The sequence below is a fragment of the Triticum urartu genome, chromosome 7A (assembly GCF_056163025.1).
Source record: "Triticum urartu cultivar PI428250 chromosome 7A, HENAU_Tu73, whole genome shotgun sequence".
In the NCBI taxonomy this organism is placed as follows: domain Eukaryota; kingdom Viridiplantae; phylum Streptophyta; class Magnoliopsida; order Poales; family Poaceae; genus Triticum; species Triticum urartu.
Window position 1 is genome coordinate 574,684,110 of NC_141879.1, and position 19,040 is coordinate 574,703,149.

The window sequence follows — 19,040 nt, forward strand, 5'->3', positions numbered from 1 at the left end:
AATTATCATCATAGAGTCACAAAGGTGTCACATACATGATAGAAAAAGTTTTTGTTCGGGCCATGATGTCACAGATGTGTCTTTTTTTGTAGTGGTTGGAGGCTATTGGAGGACAAGGTGCCCAAGGTAGGAGTTTGGAGGAGTTTCAGAACCAGGTGATGTTTATGCTCTTCAGCAGCCTATCTGGCTCTGATGACAAGGTGAAAGACGGAGCAAACGATGGTCGCGAGGTCACCGGTGTGAACGCCAACAACCACGCCAGTGGTGGCGACGATCACAAGAACCACAACCGTTGCAACCGCCTTCTAACCCTTGCCACAACAGAGCAGACATACAAGTCTAATAACCGCCGCCTCCATGACAACCGATGGGCAATTTCATCCCTATGAGATCTGATTGTTTTTGTTGTGCGTTAATGATTAGACTTTATGATTTAGAGGGACAACTATGGGATCTGACCCCTATCACGTGTTGAACATTTTTCGAGTGCACGTTAAACATTTTATAAATAAATAGTGAACATATTTTAAACACAAACTGATTTTTTTCCAAAATATTATGAGCATATTTTTAAGCATGTGAAACACTATTGAAGTGCCATGAACATTTTTTTTGAATGGTATGAAAAAACTTTAAAAAATTCCGCATTTTTTTTACATTTCATGAATATTTTTTTAATATGTCACAAACATATTTTTAAATGGGTGAACATTTTTTAAATGTTATGAACATTTATTTGAATGGTTTGATTTTTTTTACAAACTACGGGAAAAATATTTTATTTTCATGTATTTTTTTTCTAAAAATATCATGCGCATATTTCTAAACGTATGAACATTGTTTGAATGTCAGGGACTTTTCTTTTTGAAATTTACTATCATATTCTAAAACCGCATGAAAAAACTTAACATTCCACAAATATTTTTTAACGGGTGGTACAACAAAAATATGATTTATATGCTATGAAAAATATACTGTTAGATGCTTCATATCCAAAAGAGGATTCCTAGCATATGTTTTTGTGATATATAGTTTATGTTTATTAGTTAAATACATAAGTTTGGCCAAAAAATACGAAGGAGGGGGGGGGGGGGGGGGCGCAATAAACCAGGGAAGGAAGTACCTAAAGAGATTAGGACATGCTAATTGAGAATGAGGAAAGTATCGTTTTCCCGCGAAATCCTCTTTGATGGATCAATTTTCCCCTCAACTTCTATACCGGATCAATCAGCCCCTCAAATCTCTAAAACCGGATCAATTCCCCCCTAAAGTGGTTTTGGACTTGATTTTTGAGTGGTTTTGACCCAGACCGTGCACTTCTCTCGGTTATAACCATGCACTTCACGTCTTCAGTGTGCGCCTAGCTCGCCTCCGTGTCCGGCATGCTCGCCGCTCACCGTCTTCTTGGTCTCGACCAGGCTGCCGCAGAAGTACTCCCACTTCATGCCTACACTGACGCCGATGCTTCCCGAGTAGCCATTTGCTGCCATGCTACTGCTCAAGTCCGATTGCCCGTGCAGGAACCGCTCTGTGTGCCTAGCATCACCCGGACCGGCATCCAGCTTGGCCGCTGCAGGAGATGAGCTGCATCAGCACCGCTGACGCGCTCATCCGCCCGCCCGCGATCACGCCCTGCCGCGCCATGCCCGCATTCTCTTCCTCCCGGCGAGCGGCGGCGGTGTTCGAGGCCACGCGGGCGTCATTCTTGATGAGCATCTCCAGCGTGTCGGGGCTGCTGGACGATGTCGGCAGCGAGATCTCATCAGCTTCGAGCTCTGTCGTAAGCTCTTGTGGCGGAGACGGCTCTGGGCCCCGGTGCCGGCGGCGTCTCTCGCCAGTCCGTGTGGCGACGTCCGCCCCAGTGTGTTAGGCTCCCACTACAATAATTCTCTTACATGATCAAGGATACAAGAATTCTGCCGATCGGGTGTTCTAGGTGGAGAAGGGAAGGGGATCAGGAGAGGAGAGCCGCCGCCTAGCCAATTACATCAACGCCACCCCGCGCGGGAGGGAAACAGGTGATACTTAACCTAGCGAGTGGTGTCCCAGACTTGGGCCGTCAGCCGACTGTTAGGCTTGACTTGTCGACCGGGCCGTTCCGGCCCAATGGGCGTAGCAGTAGTTGGGCCAGGGGGAGCAGAGGCCGTAACACCCCCTCCTCCTTGAGACACAGCTTGCCCCCAAGCTGGTGCTCGTGGAAAATGCTGCCGGAGCTCCTCAGAATCTTCCCATGTCGCGAATTCCGATGGCTGATCAGTCTAGCGCACCAAAACCTGAGGTACTTCCGAGCGGCCGCGTTGCGTAGTCCGGCGTTCCAGGATCTCCTCTGGAACTGGACTTGCCGCCGCTGTTGCATGGAGCTGGTCTTGGACTTGTTCAGTTGGCGGAAGAGCTTGACGCAGCTGGGAAACATGGAAGACAGGGTGTATCAAGGTGGAGTCTGGAAGTTGTAGCTTGTACACGACCGCGCCAACGCGTTGGAGAACCTTGTACGGCCCGAAGTAGCGGAAAGCTAGCTTCTGATTGGCACGGGTAGCCACGGAGCGTTGCACGTACGGTTGAAGCTTGAGGAAAACCCAGTCATCAACGGCGAACACCCGATAAGATCGACGCTTGTTGGCGGAGTCCTTCATGGCTTGGCGCGCTCGGAGAAGATGCTGGCGGATCAAGGCCTCCATCTGTGCGTGGTCTTGCAGCCAATCCGACAAGTCCGGGGAGGCACACGCGACGGGGTCGATGATACCGAAGTAGCGAGGCGCGCGCCCGTAGAGAACCTCAAAGGGAGTGGTGCCCAGAGCAGAGTGTGGTGAAGTATTATACCAAAATTCAGCAAGAGGCAACCATGCATACCATTTTGTAGGGCACGCGTGGACAAAGCAGCGAAGGAAGGTTTCGAGACACTGATTGACTCGCTCCGTTTGCCCGTCCATCTGCGGGTGGTGCGCTGTGCTCATCCGCAACTTGGTATGAGAGACGGAACAACTCTTTCCACAGGGTGCTCGTGAAGATGGGATCCCGGTCGGAGACAATGGACTCGGGCAATCCATGTAGCTTGTAGACGTGAGCCAGAAACGCCTGCGCCACTTGGAAGGCAGTGAATGGGTGAGATAAGGCAATGAAGTGAGCATAGAGAGAATTTGTCCACAACCACTAAGATGGAATTGCAGCCAGATGAACGGGGAAGACCCTCCACAAAGTCTATTGTGATCATTTGCCATGCTTGGTTAGGCACCGGTAATGGCTCCAGCAGGCCGGGGTAACGGACCCGTTCAGGCTTGGCTTGTTTGCATATCTGGCATGCCTCAATAAAGAGCTTGACATGGTGTTTCAGTCCATGCCAGGTGAATAGGCGTCGAACCCGTCGGTAGGTTGCATTAAATCCCGAGTGGCCCCCAATTGCTCCTGTGTGTAGAGCATCCAGAAGTTGTTTCTGTAAGTCCACATTGTCACCCAGCCAAATGCGCCCATGTTGCCGAATGATGCCCTCCTGTAGTGTGTACCCATCGAGGTTGCCTTGCTGTGTGGCCAAGCGGGCCAGCAGGCGTTGAGCCGCGGGGTCGCCCTCGGACCCTTGCTGAACTGCCTCGAGCCAGGCTGGTACTGCAGTGGTAATAGCTGTCAAATCGCCATGGGGGGTCCCGGTACGCGCGAGAGGGCATCTGTGGCGCGGTTGTCTGTTCCTTTCTTGTACACAATGCGGTAGCGCAGTCCCAACAGTTTGGCCATTATCTTCTGTTGCCACAGAGTGGCCAGGTGTTGATCTTCAAGGTGAATGAGGCTTCGCTGGTCTGTATGCACAATAAAATCATCATTCTGGAGGTATGTTCGCCAGTGATCAACTGCCATCAGGATCGCCAAGCCTTCTTTCTCATATGTGCTCAGGAGTCGGTTGCGTGGCCCCAACGCACGGCTCAAGTACCCGATCGGGTGCTTATCCTGGGAGAGCACTGCTCCAATGCCTTGATCCGATGCGTCTATTTCCAGCTTGAAGGTTTTTGTGAAGTTGGGTAACGCCAGCACCGGCGCCGTAACCAGTGCCTGCTGAAGGGCACGGAAAGCGCCGTCTTCGAGGTCTGTCCAGCGAAACACGACACCTTTTTTGAGCAAGTCTGTGAGTGGTCGACTGGTGACTGTGAACCCCCGAACAAATTTGCGGTAATACCCTGCCAGGCCTAAGAATCCACGCACTTCTTTGATGTTGCTGGGCATCGGCCATTGCTGAACGGCCAGAATGTTCTTGTGATCTGTGTGGGCACCTTCCCCACTGATTTCATGGCCCAAGTAGACCAATTTTGGCTGCACGAAAGAGCATTTGCTAAGCTTGACCTTCAGATTGTGTTTTTTCAAGAGCTGGAAGACCTGTTGGAGCACGCTGAGATGCGAGTCCTCGTCCTCGCTATGTATTAAGATGTCATCAATGAAGACAAGTACGCCTTTTCGAAGCAGAGGTGATAGGACAATGTTCATGCCTCCTTGAAAAGTTGATGGCCCCCCGTAACACCATAGGGCATGACCTTGAATTCAAAATGACCATGATGCGTCTTGAATGCCGTTTTGTGCTCATCCTCAGGCCTCATGCGAATCTGATGGTAGCCCGCTCGCATGTCCAAGCTTGTAAAAAACTGTGAGCCTGCCAACTCGTCCAAGAGCTCCTCAATGACTGGTAGAGGGTAACGATTCTTGATGGTTACCGCATTGAGGTGCCGGTAATCGACGCAGAATCACCAAGTGAGGTCTTTTTTCTGTACCAGCAAGACCGGGGATGCGAAAGGACTCACGTTGGGCTGAATGATGCCCTGCTCTAACATCTCAACTAGTTGCTTCTCCACTTCATCCTTCTGTCCTGGGTTGTGCCTGTATGGACGCAGGTTCACTAGACGGGCTCCGGGAACCAGCGGAATCGAGTGGTCAAAAGATCTTTGTGGTGGCAATCCTTTTGGCTCTTCAAACAGGACTCCATATTGCTCGATGAGATTTCCAATTGCCGCCGGTAATGGGGGCTGCTCCATGTCTTGCACAGTAGCACATAGCTGAACCACCCTGGTGAATGCATCTTGCTCGAGCAGATGGTGTAGTTCCACCCCTGAGATGAGATCACATCGAGTAACATCGGCTCGGGCACCGCAGAGATGCACTGGAACTCCGTTGTATTGAAAATCCATCGTCTTCTCCAGCCAATGCACTTGCATCGGGCTGTGACAAGCCAGCCAATCAATTCCCAGTATCACATCGTAACATCCCAGGGGCAAGACCTTGAGGTCAGTGGTGAATTTGACCCCCTGCGAATGCCATTCGCACTTGGGTATCTCCTGATCACTGCAAAGGACGCCGCCATTAGCAACGCGCACAGACAGTGGGCGGCGCGCGCTCTGGACCCCTTGCAGTTGATGAGCCAAGGTCGAGCTAATGAAGCTATGAGAGGATCCAGAGTCCACCAGCATTAAGACCTCTCGGTCCTGCACCCAGCCGTGCAATCGCATTGTTGTGGGTGATTCGGCTCCTTCGAGGGCTTCCTTGTACAGAACACAACAGTCTGCTTCACTTGGCGCAGATTCCCCTTGCCCTTGCTCGGCAGGCTGGCCTTGTAGCATTTCAAGAAGCTCTTCGACGACATGTAGTTGTACCGTAGGGGCGCACCGGTGCTCGCGACTCCATCGCTCGCCGCAGGTGAAGCAAAGACCCTTGGCACGTTGATAGGCACGGAGAGCCGCCAGCTTGTCATCATTAGAGGTGAACTTGTTGTTGTCGTGGTCGCGACGGTCCTCTCGTCGCGCCTCCGGTACCGCGACGCCTGGCTTCGGTGGGGGTGGCGGAAGCGGCAGTGCCGTGCGCGGCGTAGCGCGTCCAGTCACTGGTAGCGAAGGTGGAAACGAGTGGTGCCCATCGTCCCGCCGGAATGCGTCCACCACTTCTTCCTGCAAACATGCGAGATCCACAGTAGTATCCAGAGTTTGGGGTCAATGCAAGACAACAGCTGCATGAATATCACGCTGCAAACCCTCCATGAGTTGGGTAACAAAAAATGCAGGATCCCAAGAGGGGTGATGTGCCAGGAAGTGATGCATAATTTGAGTAAATTGCTCTGCATATTCTGCCACTGTGCCGGTTTGTTTCAACCTATTAAACTGCCTTAACAGGTTCTGGAATTCCTCACGTCCAAACCGGGTGCAGATTGCAGCAGCAAAACCCCCCCAATCCTGATACTGCAAGTGAGCTTGGGAGGATTGGAGCCAGGTGAGCGCCCCATCTGTGAAATACATGGCAGCACAGCTAACCCAATTGTCAGGGCTAAGGGTGCAGACACGAAAGTAAGCTTCACATTTAAGACGCCAAGCCTTCGGGTTCGTCCCGTCGAAAACAGGGAAATCGAACCGCGGCGGTGGTGGCAAACGGTGATACCCCCGGTCCCCTAAGAACGATTGCTCGCCATATAGAAGGAAATCAGACATACCAGTGGCCAGAGGCAATCGTGGGGTGTGATTGTCACCCACCGATTTCCCCCGAAGATCATGTGCAACGCCGTGGTCACCGGGCCCGTGACTGCCGTCACCGCGAGCGTGTGGCTGCTCGCCTGGTCGAGCGAGGGACGCGCCGGCCGTGGCCGGAAGCAGGGCGGCAGGTCGAAGAGGCAGATCAGGGGCGCCGTCTCCTTCGGCAGCACCGGATCGGGCGCCTGCTCGGACACCGGGCGTGGTGCCTGGATGTGTTGGCGGAGATCGGTCACCTCCGCAGGCAACTCGTCGACGGATCGCTCGATCGCCGGACGCCACCCTTGAAGATCGAGAACCACCGGGTGGATCTCACTGATCTAGGCGGACATGGCACTGATCGTCGCCGTCAGGTAAGCTAGAGCCTTGTTGACCTCCTCCATGGCCGTGACCTTGCCCCATTGTGTCTGGATAATTGAAGGAAAGCAGCCGGCCAGATTGATGGTGGTGAGAAATTTTTTGGGGTGGATCGGGACGGCTCTGATGCCACTTGTTAGGCTCCCACTACAATAATTCTCTTATAGGATCAAGGATACAAGAATTCTGGCCGATCGGATGTTCTAGGTGGAGAAGGGAAGGGGACTGGGAGAGGAGAGCCGCCGCCTAGCCGATTACATCAACGCCACCCCGCACAGGAGGGGAACAGGTGATACTTAACCTAGCGAGTGGTGTCCCAGACTTGGGCCGCCAGCCAACTGTTGGGCTTGACTTGTCGACGGGGCCGTTCCGGCCCAATGGGCGTAGCAGTAGTTGGGCCAGGGGGAGCAGAGGTCGTAACACAGTGCCACTGCACGACGACCACACTGTACTCGCCGATGTCGAAGGAGATCGAGTTCTTGCATCGGCCGTGGCCCCTGCTAATGGACGCTGTGGGCATCTCCTCGTTCCCGACCTAGCATCTAGAGGTGGAGGAGGACAAGGATGAGACAGTGGAGGCGTCGTGCAGGGAGGAGGCGGAGCAGCTCAGAGCCCTTGAGCGCGTACTCAGCGCCGCTGGCGCCTGGCGGGTGCACGGGAACGTCGGCGGTGAGGTCATGCCAGTCTGCCAGACATAGCCGGTCTTGTAACTCCGCTTGGAGGACCAGGAGTAGGCGTCTCCCATGCAGGCGCCCCGAAGCACGGTCAGCTTGTCCAGCACGTCTGCGCATCGACATTGTTAATTAGTAAGCAGAGGTAGAACCTGAGTCCATGACTGGCATGATTTGAAGCGATATGGAACGGAGGAGAGCAGAGCGGGTACATGGGGCGAGTCAAAACCACTCAAAATCAAGTCCAAAACCACCCCAGGGGGGAACTGATCCGGTTTTAAAGATTTGAGGAGCTGATTGATCCGGTATTAGAGTTGAGGGGGAAATTGCATCATAGAGGATTTCATGGGAAAATGATACTTTCCTCATTGAGAATAACACGTCAGTTTTTCAGTCAACTGGTGGTACGATTCAGGAATACTATTGATGACATCAATAGTTTTGTTGAATTGGGAAGTTCATGGAAATAGAAGGAGTCCGAAACATTGTTTATGTAGGGTCCTATCTTAGACGCTTAGACATCGCTTAGGTTATAAGGCGCCTTGGCAACTCCTTACAAATATGGCCGTTGTACGTGCTTAGGCGTCAACGCCTATGGTGCTCGCCTTAGGTCGCCTTACCGCTTATAAACAATGGTTCCAAAATGAAACATATAGCATGAAATCCTCCATCTTTTTTGCAAACATGATGCAAGCAAAGAGATAACCTCCGAACCCACCAAAGTATAAAATAAGACATTCTTATCTAGAAAATAAATCTAGATCAAGCCTTTTGGAGCTCTTGTGAGCGAGGGTTTTGTCTCAAACCTTCCACCATAGATCTACAACCATGCATGTTTCTTTTCTCGTCCTCCTTGCTATTAGAGTCATCATGTCTCGTCAGGTCACACCTCAATCACCCCAACCATCGCCACCACTTGTTGGTGGTAGTGGAAAGAAGAGAAAAAACTAGGAGGAGGAAGCATGTGGGCATGGTTGTCACAGATAAAGTGGGCTGTTGAGGAGGTAAAGGGTATGGAATAGAACACCTTGCTCCCCCAGATGAGTGGTCCAATGAAGCAAAGGATCATCGAGCAGCATTATCGGTTGTTTGAGGTGTTTGGTTGTATCGAGTTTTCTTTCACTATGTTGATGCAATTGTTTCTAGTTCTCTAATGCCATCTTCAATTGATTTGAATGTGGAGGTTGGTGTGATTTGGGTAAATGGTAAAAATAGTTAAATTTACATTTCCTCAAATTTCATGCGACACCTTGTTTGTCTTCGAAAAAACTCAAAATTTGAAACTTATCCAGGTGGGGTGCCTCCTCTCCATGTTGACATGAAATTTTTATGTTTTGTGTTTTTGTTAGGTTGTTATCGTCTTTGCATAACACCTACTGCAACATAGATGGATGAAATAACCTAGTTAACTAGATGATACCCCGCGCATTGCTGCGGTAACTTTATGGAAAAATGTGTAAATAGTTGCTAAAAAATAACTAAATCTAATGAAAAGAATATATAAGCTTGAAAATGAATAAAAGAAAGTCTCTAAAAATAGAATATAAACTTTTGAATTACTGTTAAAAATATCATTTCGAACAAAAATGTGAAGGATGACTAACATGCATGTATGGTAGCGTTACATGCATAAACTAATGCAAAAAAATTGTAAATTATAAGTTCGCTTATGTGGCAAATTTTGCATGGCTTAATGCATGGCTTAGTGGGAGAGAAGACTTAAATGCATGGCCTTAAGGCCTGTTCTGCAGCCCTCCAGCTTCCAACTCCACAAATTCCAAACTTGGAGTTGGGCCGAACGTTTTAGCTCCTAGAAGTGGAATATGAGAAGCTGAGGCAACCCGTAGTGCAAAAATGCAAAGCTGGAAAAGCCGAGCTCCACCAAATTGAGAAGCTGGGAGTTTGTCATATTTACAAAAACTTGCCACCGCCAAAGAAAACGGTTCGTCCTCCTCCCCTTTGAAATAGATGGCACGAGCGGCCCCCCTCGAATCGATACAGCAATTCCTCTCTCGTACACAGGCTGGCCGACCTGGGCTGGTCCAGCCGGCCCATTTTGGCGCTCAAACAAGCCAGCGATGCTGCCAGCCCGTGATGACGAAGCAAGAAGCTGGCAATGCTATCGAACACATTCGTGTCGCTGCATGGAGTTGGAAGCTGCAATGAGAAGCTGTATTTGAGGAGTTTGTGGAGTTGGGTGGACATTAGAACATGCCCTTAGTGGGGACGTTCGCTTATTTGGCAGATTTTGCATGGCTTAGTGGAGGAGAATACTTAAGTGTATGGCCTTAGTGGGAACGTTGAGGTGGACACTTTGCATGTTGACAGAATTGGGACCAGCTTCTTAAGAATGTAAGATTTGATGAGCGCAAATCAAAGGCACAAACATGATATCAAGGGCAACAGTAAAAATAAATGAGGGTTTGACATGTTTACAATTTGAGCGTCCACTTCCATTCGGGAACAACTAGCAAATTGGCAGTTGCAAATCCGTCTTTAGTGCACGGCCATCATCTTTATATCACACATAAAATACTACAATGTAAATAATTTTTTATTTGTATATGTCTAATGTGCCTAGTCCATATTATCCATCTGTATTGATATTATAAGGTATACAATCTTAATTTAGTCCGGGGAACAATAGCTTATTCATGTTTTTAAAGAATACAGAACTGTGAAAGGGCCTAAATATTTTAGATTATTTCCATACAACAGTCTAATTGAATCTCATTAATTGATTGTGCATAACTGAAATACTTTCTGTTGGAAAAGCAGAAGGAGCCCTAGCCTCGGCCCCAACCGATACCCACATCCATCTGTGAAACCTAGATTAGTTAGAAGTACATAACAAACAAAATGACAGTTACTTCCACAAGTTCGTTACATTCATAAATTCCCATGGGTATTTTCTATTATGAAATTTTATCACATGTGCTTTCCTTTATCTCCAATAAGCTGTAGTTAAATTTAATTAGGCTTTGAATATCCTTATCATAAGGCTACAATAAAACTTCTTGCTTCACACCAAATTTTCTAAGAGCTCAACATATTCATAATATGGGATGGTTATGTAAAATATCTGTAACATCTTGCAAGAAAAATAATATTAATAGTAATAAGCCATAAAAGGTGCAAACATGTCATCAACGAGTACATGAACTCTTCGAAAATTATATCACCTCAGTGTCTCCACAACATGCCCTAAAATTATTTGAGTTTCTTTGGAATGTTTTTCACAAGAAAATAGCTTCTCTATAGCCCTTTTGTAGTATCTTAGATAGTTTCAGTACCAGTCCATCCAATAGACATTTGTTTCGAGCAAAGACCAACTAATGAAATTTTGGGTATATATTCATTTCCTTCATTTTAGTACCAAGAATTGACATTTTTTACATTTCTTTTCCATATAATTGTTCAAAATGGAAGTCTATATTTTTTGAATTGATAGTTTGGAGTACTCATCTAGATCTTCCCAACATAAATATCAAGTAAGACATCATAATAACCTACCATAGCGGAACAAAAGTCTAGAACTTATTTTGAGACAAATATAGCTCTCCCCTACAGCGTTTGCGCGAACGGGCGGACGCAAAAAATGTTGTGTGTGAACCGTTTTCAGAAATTTCCATATATGCACAGTGGGTATTAGTTTTGGGGAAGTTTCATCGAGTTTTTTCCTTTATTTTTCAACTAGTTTATCGGTTTTCATTTTTAGATTTTTCTTTTAATTGTTTGTTCATTTTTCTATCCTTTTCTTCTTATTTTTCCTTTCTGTAATACACGGTGACATTTTTACAAATACATCTTGTTTTTTGAATACACGTAAAATATTTTTTAGATCCACAACATTTTTTTTCAAGTTCATATTGAACACTTTTCCGAACACATGTTGGACGTTTGTCGAACACACGTTAAACATTTATGAATACACGATGACCATTTTTTAAACATGTCAGGAACACATATTTGAATATTAGAAACATTTTCAAATGTCATAAACATATTTTTAATGGTACAGAACATCTCCTTAAAATACGTGAAGAATTTTGTACATTTTATGAACATTAAAACAATGTGATGGGCATATTTTTAAATGTATGAACATTTAAAAATATCATGAACATATTTTTAAACATGTGAAACGTTATTAAAGTGTCATGAAATTTTTTCTTTGAATTGTACGAAACAAATTTTGAACATTTTGCGAACATATTTTTTACATTTCATGAATATTTTCTTTATAATGTCATAAACATAACTTTAAATGCTTGAACATTTTTAATGTTTTGAACACTCTTTTGAATGGTTTGAATTTTTTACAAACTACGTGAAAAACTATTTACATTTACATTATTATTTTTCTAAAAATGTCATGAACATATTGTAAACGTGTGGAATTTTTTTAAATGTCGCAAGCATTTCTTTTTGAAATTTACTATCATTTTCTAAAACCATATAAAAAAACTTAATATTCCACAAATATTTTTTAAGTGTGGTACAACCAAATATGATTTATATGCTATAAAAAGTGTACTATTAGATTCATATTCAAAAGAGGTTTCCCACCATATGTATTTGTGATACATAGTTTATGTTTTATTAGTTAAATTTGTAAGCTTGAACCAAAATAGGAGGGGATCCAATAAACCCGAACAAAGGAAGTAACTAAAGTGACTAGGACATGCTAATGGAGAATGACACGTTTGTTTTTTCCGTCTACTGGTGGTGCGATTCAGGAATTCCATAATTACCAACATGGTCACATGCCACCACAAGAGCATGCGCCGCACCGTCTATTCACACTGCACACACCCCTTACCAGCCTGGGTGTCATGGCTTGCAACCACCAGAAACGCCCTACCACTACATGGGCACGCACCACACTGTGTTCGCGTTACGGCTAATAACACCACTACATGCCCCAGGGATATATGTGGTGCACCGGGGCATTGGTCACCCGTTACACAATAAAAAATGTTCAAAAAATTCAGAAAGAATTTAGTGCATTGACCAACATCAATGTACGTTTTCAAAAAAATTCAAATTAAATTTTGAAACATTGTTCGAGATACATGAATGAAAAATTTGAACACTGAATAGTACATAACATAAGTTGGGCTTCAGTTTTGGCCCATTATTGCATTGATGTCAAATTTATCATTTTTGTATCTTGAGCATTGTTTTGAATTTTGATTTAATTTTTGTGACAACATACATTGATATTGTGTCGATGCACTAAGTTTTTTCCGGATTTTTTCCGAACATTTTTGAATGTAAACGGGGTCCGGTGCATGGTAGCACAAATTGCCCCAGTGCACTAGATACCTTTCCCCAACCAAAAATGACGGTTTTGTTTTCCTCACACACAAACAATAAATGATAGGAAGCACCAAAAGCCATGTGTCGTGTGTATGCCATAATTATGAACATGGCCACACGCCACCACATGAGCATGCATTGTAACGTCTATTTACACTCCACACATCCCTTCCAGCATGGTCGGCATCATGCCGTGTAGCCACCAACTTCGACCTAGCACTACACGAGATGCACCATATTCACATTTACACCTAATAACGCCATAGTATCAGTTTGCATCACGGTGCCAATATGCATTCAGCAACTCCCCCTCCTCTAGGACTCAACTAAAAACAACAGTTTTCGTTGTCCCGCACATAGGCAATAAGTGCTATCACCGTGTGTCGCTTCTATGCCACAATTGCCCACCTAAGCCCACGTCGTATCTATTAACACTCCACACAACCCTTGCCTTCCTGGTTGACGTCATGGTGTGCAACCACCACCCCTGAACTACCTACAGAAGCATGCGGTGCGTTGTGTTCATATTTATGCCTAAAACCACTGCCCTAGCCGCTCCGCGTTTTCGTCAAGGTGCCAATATGCACCCAACAATTCCCCCTTCCCAAGGTCCCAATCAAAAATGTCGGTTCCGTCTTCCTCACGCACAAGCAACAATAGATATGAAGCACCAAAAGTCATATGATATTGGAGGACAAGGTGCCCAAGGTAGGAGTTTGGAGGAGTTCCAGAACCAGGTGATGTATAGGCTCTTCGGCAGCCTATCTGACTCCGTTGACAAGGTTAAAGACATAGCTAACAGTGGTTTCGAGGTCACCAGCGTGAACGCCAACAACCACGTCGGTGGTGATGACGATCACCATAACCACAACCGTCGCAACCGCCTTCCAACCCATGCCACAACAAAGTACACATACAAGTATAATAACCGCCGCCTCACAACCGATGGGTAATTTCACCCCTGTGAGATATGATTGTTTTTGTTTTGTGTTAATGATTAGGCTTTATGATTTCGAGGGACAACTATGTGATCTGACTCCTAACACATGTTGAACATTTTTCAAATACACGTCGAACATTTTGTAAATAAAAGGTGGACATATTTTAAACACAAACTGATTTTTTTTCCAAAATATCATGAACATATTTGTAAACATGTGAAACATTATTGAAGTGTCATAAACATTTTTCTTTGAATTGTATGAAAAAACTTTCAAAAATTGCGAGAACATTTTTTACATTTCATGCACATTTTTCTTAAATGTCACAAACATATTTTTAAATGTGTGATTTTTTAAATGTTATGAACATTTGTTTGGTTATTTTTTTACAAACTACGTCAAAAAATATTTGCATTTCATGTTTTTTTCTTCTAAAAATGACATGTACATATTTTTAAAGTATGAACATTGTTTAAATGTCATGGACACTTCCCTTTGAAATTTACTATCATTTTCTAAAACCACATGAAAATACTTAACATTCCACAAATATTGTTTAACGTGTGGTACAACAAAATATGATTTAGATGCTATGAAAAGTATATTGTTCGATTCATATCCAAAAGAGGATTCCCACCATATGTTTTTGTGATATATAGTGTATGTTTTATTAGTTAAATTTATAAGTTTGACCCAAAATACCCGGGGCAATAAACCAGGACGAAGGAAGTTACTAAAGAGATTAGGACATGCTAATTGAGAATAACACGTCTATTTTTTCCATGAACTGGTGGTATGATTCAGGAATACTACTGACGACATCGACAATTTTTTATTGAATTGAGAAGTTCTTGGAAAGTAAAGGAGTTCCAAACATTGTTTATGAAGGGTCATACCTTAGACGCTTAGGTGGTAAGGCACCTTGGCAACGCCTTACAAATATGACCGCTTTAGGTGCTTAGGCATCAACGCGGATGGTGCTCGCCTTACCGCTTATAAACAATGGTCCCAATACGAAACGTGTATCATGAAATCCTCCATCTTTTTTTGCAAACACACTGCAAGCAAAGAGACAACCTCTAACCCCCACCAGAGTATAAAATAAGGCATTCTTATCCAGAAAATAAATCTAGGTCAAGCTTTTTGTAGATCTTGGAAGCGAGGGTTTCGTTGCAAACCTTCCACCATAGATGTACAACCATGCATGTTTCCTTTCTCGTCCTCCTTGCTATTAGAGTCATCATGTCTCGTTAGGTCACACCTCAATCGCACCAACCATCGCCACCACTTGCTGGAGCAGTGGGAAGAAGAGAAAAACCCTAGGAGGAAGCAGGAGGGCATGGATGTCAACAGATAAAATGGGGGCTATTGAGGAGGAAAAGGGTCTGAAACAGAACACCTTGGTTCTCCCCGGTTAAATGGTGTAATGAAACGAAGTATCACCGAGAAGCATTGTTGGTTGTTTGAGGTGTTTGGTGCTATCGAGTTTTCTTTCACTAGGTTGATGCCATTAGTTCTAGGTTCTCTTATGCATCTTCAATGGAATTGACTGTGGAGGTTGGTGTGATTTGAGTAAATGCTAAAAATACTTAAATTTACATTTCCTCACATTCTGCGCATTCCGTGTGACCCCTTGTGTGTCTTTGTAAAAACTCAAAATTGGAAATATTTCCAGGTGGGGTGCCTCCCCTCCACGTTGACATGAAATTTTTATCCTGTTTGTCTTTATTAGGTTGTTGTTGTCTTTTCATGACACCTACTACAACATAGATGGATGGACCAACCTAGGTAATTTGATGAGCGCAAATTAAAGGCACACACGGGATATCAAGGGCAAAACAATAAAAATAAACGAGCATTTGGCATGTTTGCAATTTCAGCGACCACTTCCATTCGGAAAAAAATTAGCAAATTGGCAGTTGCAAATCCGTCTTTAGTGCATGGGCATCATCTTTATATCATACGTAAAATGATACAAATGGTAAATAAAAAAATTATTTGCATATGTCAAATGTGCCCAGTCTATATTATCTATCTGTATTGATATTATAAGGTATATAATCTTAATTTAATACGGGGAACAATAGTGTACATTCATGTTTTTTAAGAGGGATAAGTATATTTTTCATCCTTGAATTCTTTCGAAAGTATAGAAATCGTCCCTCAATTACGAAACCAGTAAAACTCAGTTCCTGAACTATTCAAATCGGATAATTTCCGTCCCTGATAACACTTCCGGCGGTTTTTAGTGTGATGTGGACCTGGTTTTGACTAGCACTGCCCACGTGGCCCGGTTTGACCGCCATGCCACTGTAGCAAACGGGCGAGAAGGTGTTCCACGCCGGCGCGCGTCAGCTCGTCCTCAGCCAGCCGCACCACGCCGTCTGTACGTCCCGTTCAGCATTCCCGTATGCTCCGTGAGGCGTATGGCGGCCAGGGATGCAGCCGCCGTACCCGGAGATGTCAAGCTGTCACGGTGCAGCCGAGCCTTCGCGTCGTTCCAGGTGCCTCACCGGCAGCCGGCGTCGGCGCCGCTCGTCGACTAGTGCGTGCCCATCCACGCGTGTCACTACATGCCACCTCCGCCGCCGTATCGTTCGAGCTCAAGGTGGCACGCAAGGTGGCCGTGGCCGAGCTCGAGGTAACGCACACGGGGGCGAGGTTGCGTAGGCTGAGGCTGCCGAGCACCTCCAGGTCGGCAAGAAACTCACGGGGCCGCGTCCGAATTCATTAGCCGCCATCGCCGTTCTTGCAGTCGCCGACGCCCAGCCATGCACATGGATTCCATGGAAGCCGTCATGGAAGCCGTACGCACGAACACAGGAAGCACGCCGGCAACACAGCTAGCCAGCTGCACCTGCAAGCTCTGCTAGTCAACCACACGCACATGCTCGGCCAACCTTAGCAAGCCAATGCCATGGCCGAGGGAACGCGCATGCGGCACTAGGCTGGCAACGCCGCCGTGCGCCCTGGTCGGCCTCGCCGCCGCGCACTTTGGCTTGCCCCGCCACCTCCGTCTGGTCAAAAATCTGCACAGCCTCGACGCCGCTCACAGTACTGGGCACCATGCTGGACTCTGCTCGTTGAGTCAAGGATTATGCTGGCGCCGTCGCGCACGATTTGTGCCGCCACAACAGGTCAGGGGAAGATACAATGTTGGGTAGGGCGAGGACAGCCTGAGTGTTTGGTGTGTTGGGCTCCTCCGCCGTCATCCAGTGCGCGAACAGCGCCATCACGAGGAACCCGCCGGCGCCGGCATGCGCTTCTTGTTGGCGCACTCGATGGTTCGGCCACGGCAGCGCGCCAGCTCGACTGCTTCCAAGCGCTGAGCTTCGTGCGATGAAGGAGCAGCTACCGGCGTCCATCAGCTCCCGAAACCTAAGCTTAAGAGACGCGGCGATCAAACCGGGCCACGTGGCCAGTGCTACTCAAAACTAGGTCCACATCATACTCAAACCGCCGGAAGTGTTATCAGGGACAAAAATTATCCGGTTTGATTAGTTCAGGGACTGAGTTTTACTGGTTTCGTAATTCAGGAATGATTTCTATACTTTCGAGAGAATTCAAGGACGAAAAATATACTTATCCCTTTTTAAGAATACAAAACTGTGAAAGGGCCTAAATATTTTAGAGTATTTCCATACAATAGTATAACTGAATCACATTAATTGATTGCACATAACGGAAATCCTTTCTGTTGGATAAGGGGAAGGAGCCCTAGCCTCGGCCCCAACCGATACACACATCCATACACTAAGTTTAGTTAGAAGTACATAACAAACAAAATAACAGTTACTTCCACAAGTTGGTTACATTCGTAAATTCCCATGGGTAATTTATAGTACTAGTCGTCAGCCCGTGCATTTGCACGGGCTAGCATTATACATATGTATAGAAAATTGAAGTGTACATGAAATTTTTAATGTTGTGTAATAGACTTCATCATATGTAGCAAACATAAATAATACTCCACAAGTTGTTCATAATTCTGCAATAAGATGCATGCATATAATTTGAATCTTTCTTGTATTCTTTTAGGCTCAGATTTTTAGTTGATAAATAGTGATGTGTTGTAATTACTTTAAAATTGACCATGGAAAACTGACAGTGAAAGTACGAAAAAGCCGGTCAAATAACAATAACATAGACAAAAAATTGCAAGGCAAATGCCAAACCCAGGCTTAATCGTGTTGGTCTAACTAATAGCTGGGAAGTTTATCGGCATCAAATTAGAGAAGCTTTGACCCGTATTACTCTTCTCCATTTCCTAGGTAGATATAACACTTAGACCTCAGGTATTCCTAAATTACGTCAAAGGATTTGATTATACCTCTAAATAAAATAGTAAAAATCATCTATGAGGATTACAATAGAATTAATTAGTGCAGGCAGGTAGAATTGCAGTTTTTTTTGACATCTACATAATTAAGGGGTCCTTACGGCTCATGCACTTGAAGCATCTCACTTGTCTCCAAGCAATATGGCTTGTAATACCAATTATTAAACATATTCGTACTATTTAAACACCTACACCTGTCAGTGTTGCCGCACAAATTTGATGGTTCTTCCCTGAAAAATAAAGAAGATTAAAAAATTACACTGGAATCAAGTTGTTCCATGGTAACAATAACATTAAGCATTGCATTAACTATTGATGCTTCAGTTCAAACTGAAATCATCTGAAATCCAAGACATAAATTTGTGACCTAGTTGGGTGAAGTTGATATTGTAGTTTGCTATCTTTTTTTCTAGCTCAACAAAAGGCCTTGGAAGGAACGGGTATACAACAAAACATGCAGATCAAGTACATGGTCGCCAAAAACATTATTGTGCAATTTTGTTGATATAGGCAAGTTTATTCCTCTACCATCTGCAATGTAAGAGAAGATTTGACAACGTCCTATAAGTTATGATTGCTATGTCATGTAATTTCATTGCATATTTATTTTTTATTTAAAAACATGCAATCAACCATTAGAAAAATATATAATAATATGTTTGCTTACATATCACACACATCAGTGCATAAACCTGAATTGAACAATTGTTCACTTCCTATTCTTCCTACGATGGAGAAATCAAGCAGCCACAACAACAACAACAAAATTTTGTTTTAGTCTGTAATGATGAAAGTACTCTGAAAACATTTGGAAACAAAATCAAGGTATTACAAATAGATCATGACAGAAGAACATTCATGTCATTACCGATGTAGCAGCCTATATGCGAGTAATTCTTTTGCAACTTATTGTAGATATCTA

General features: G+C 45.0%; 1 protein-coding gene and 2 pseudogenes across 1 annotated transcript; all 3 read right to left on the minus strand.

Moving 5' to 3' along the window:
- Positions 1–1,349: 1,349 nt before the first annotated feature.
- Positions 1,350–16,847, minus strand: LOC125519067 (protein SOSEKI 5-like; annotated as a pseudogene).
- LOC147960497 (uncharacterized) lies at positions 4,722–6,005 on the minus strand. The gene is made up of 2 exons (XM_087537472.1): positions 5,973–6,005; positions 4,722–5,915 (listed from the first exon to the last, which is right to left on the minus strand). The coding sequence occupies exons 1-2, from the start codon at positions 6,003–6,005 to the stop codon at positions 4,722–4,724; spliced, it is 1,227 nt and encodes a 408-aa protein (XP_087393598.1).
- Positions 6,131–6,871, minus strand: LOC147960498 (uncharacterized; annotated as a pseudogene).
- Positions 16,848–19,040: the final 2,193 nt, after the last annotated feature.

Bases quoted from the DNA above. Each gene is read 5' to 3' on its own strand.
- LOC147960497 (XM_087537472.1), bottom strand. From the start codon at position 6,005: ATGGAGGGTTTGCAGCGTGATATTCATGCAGCT. The intron at 5,916-5,972 runs GTTGTCTTGCAT...GCATGTTTGCAG, and splicing joins AGCGTGATATTCATGCAGCT to GAAGAAGTGGTGGACGCATT.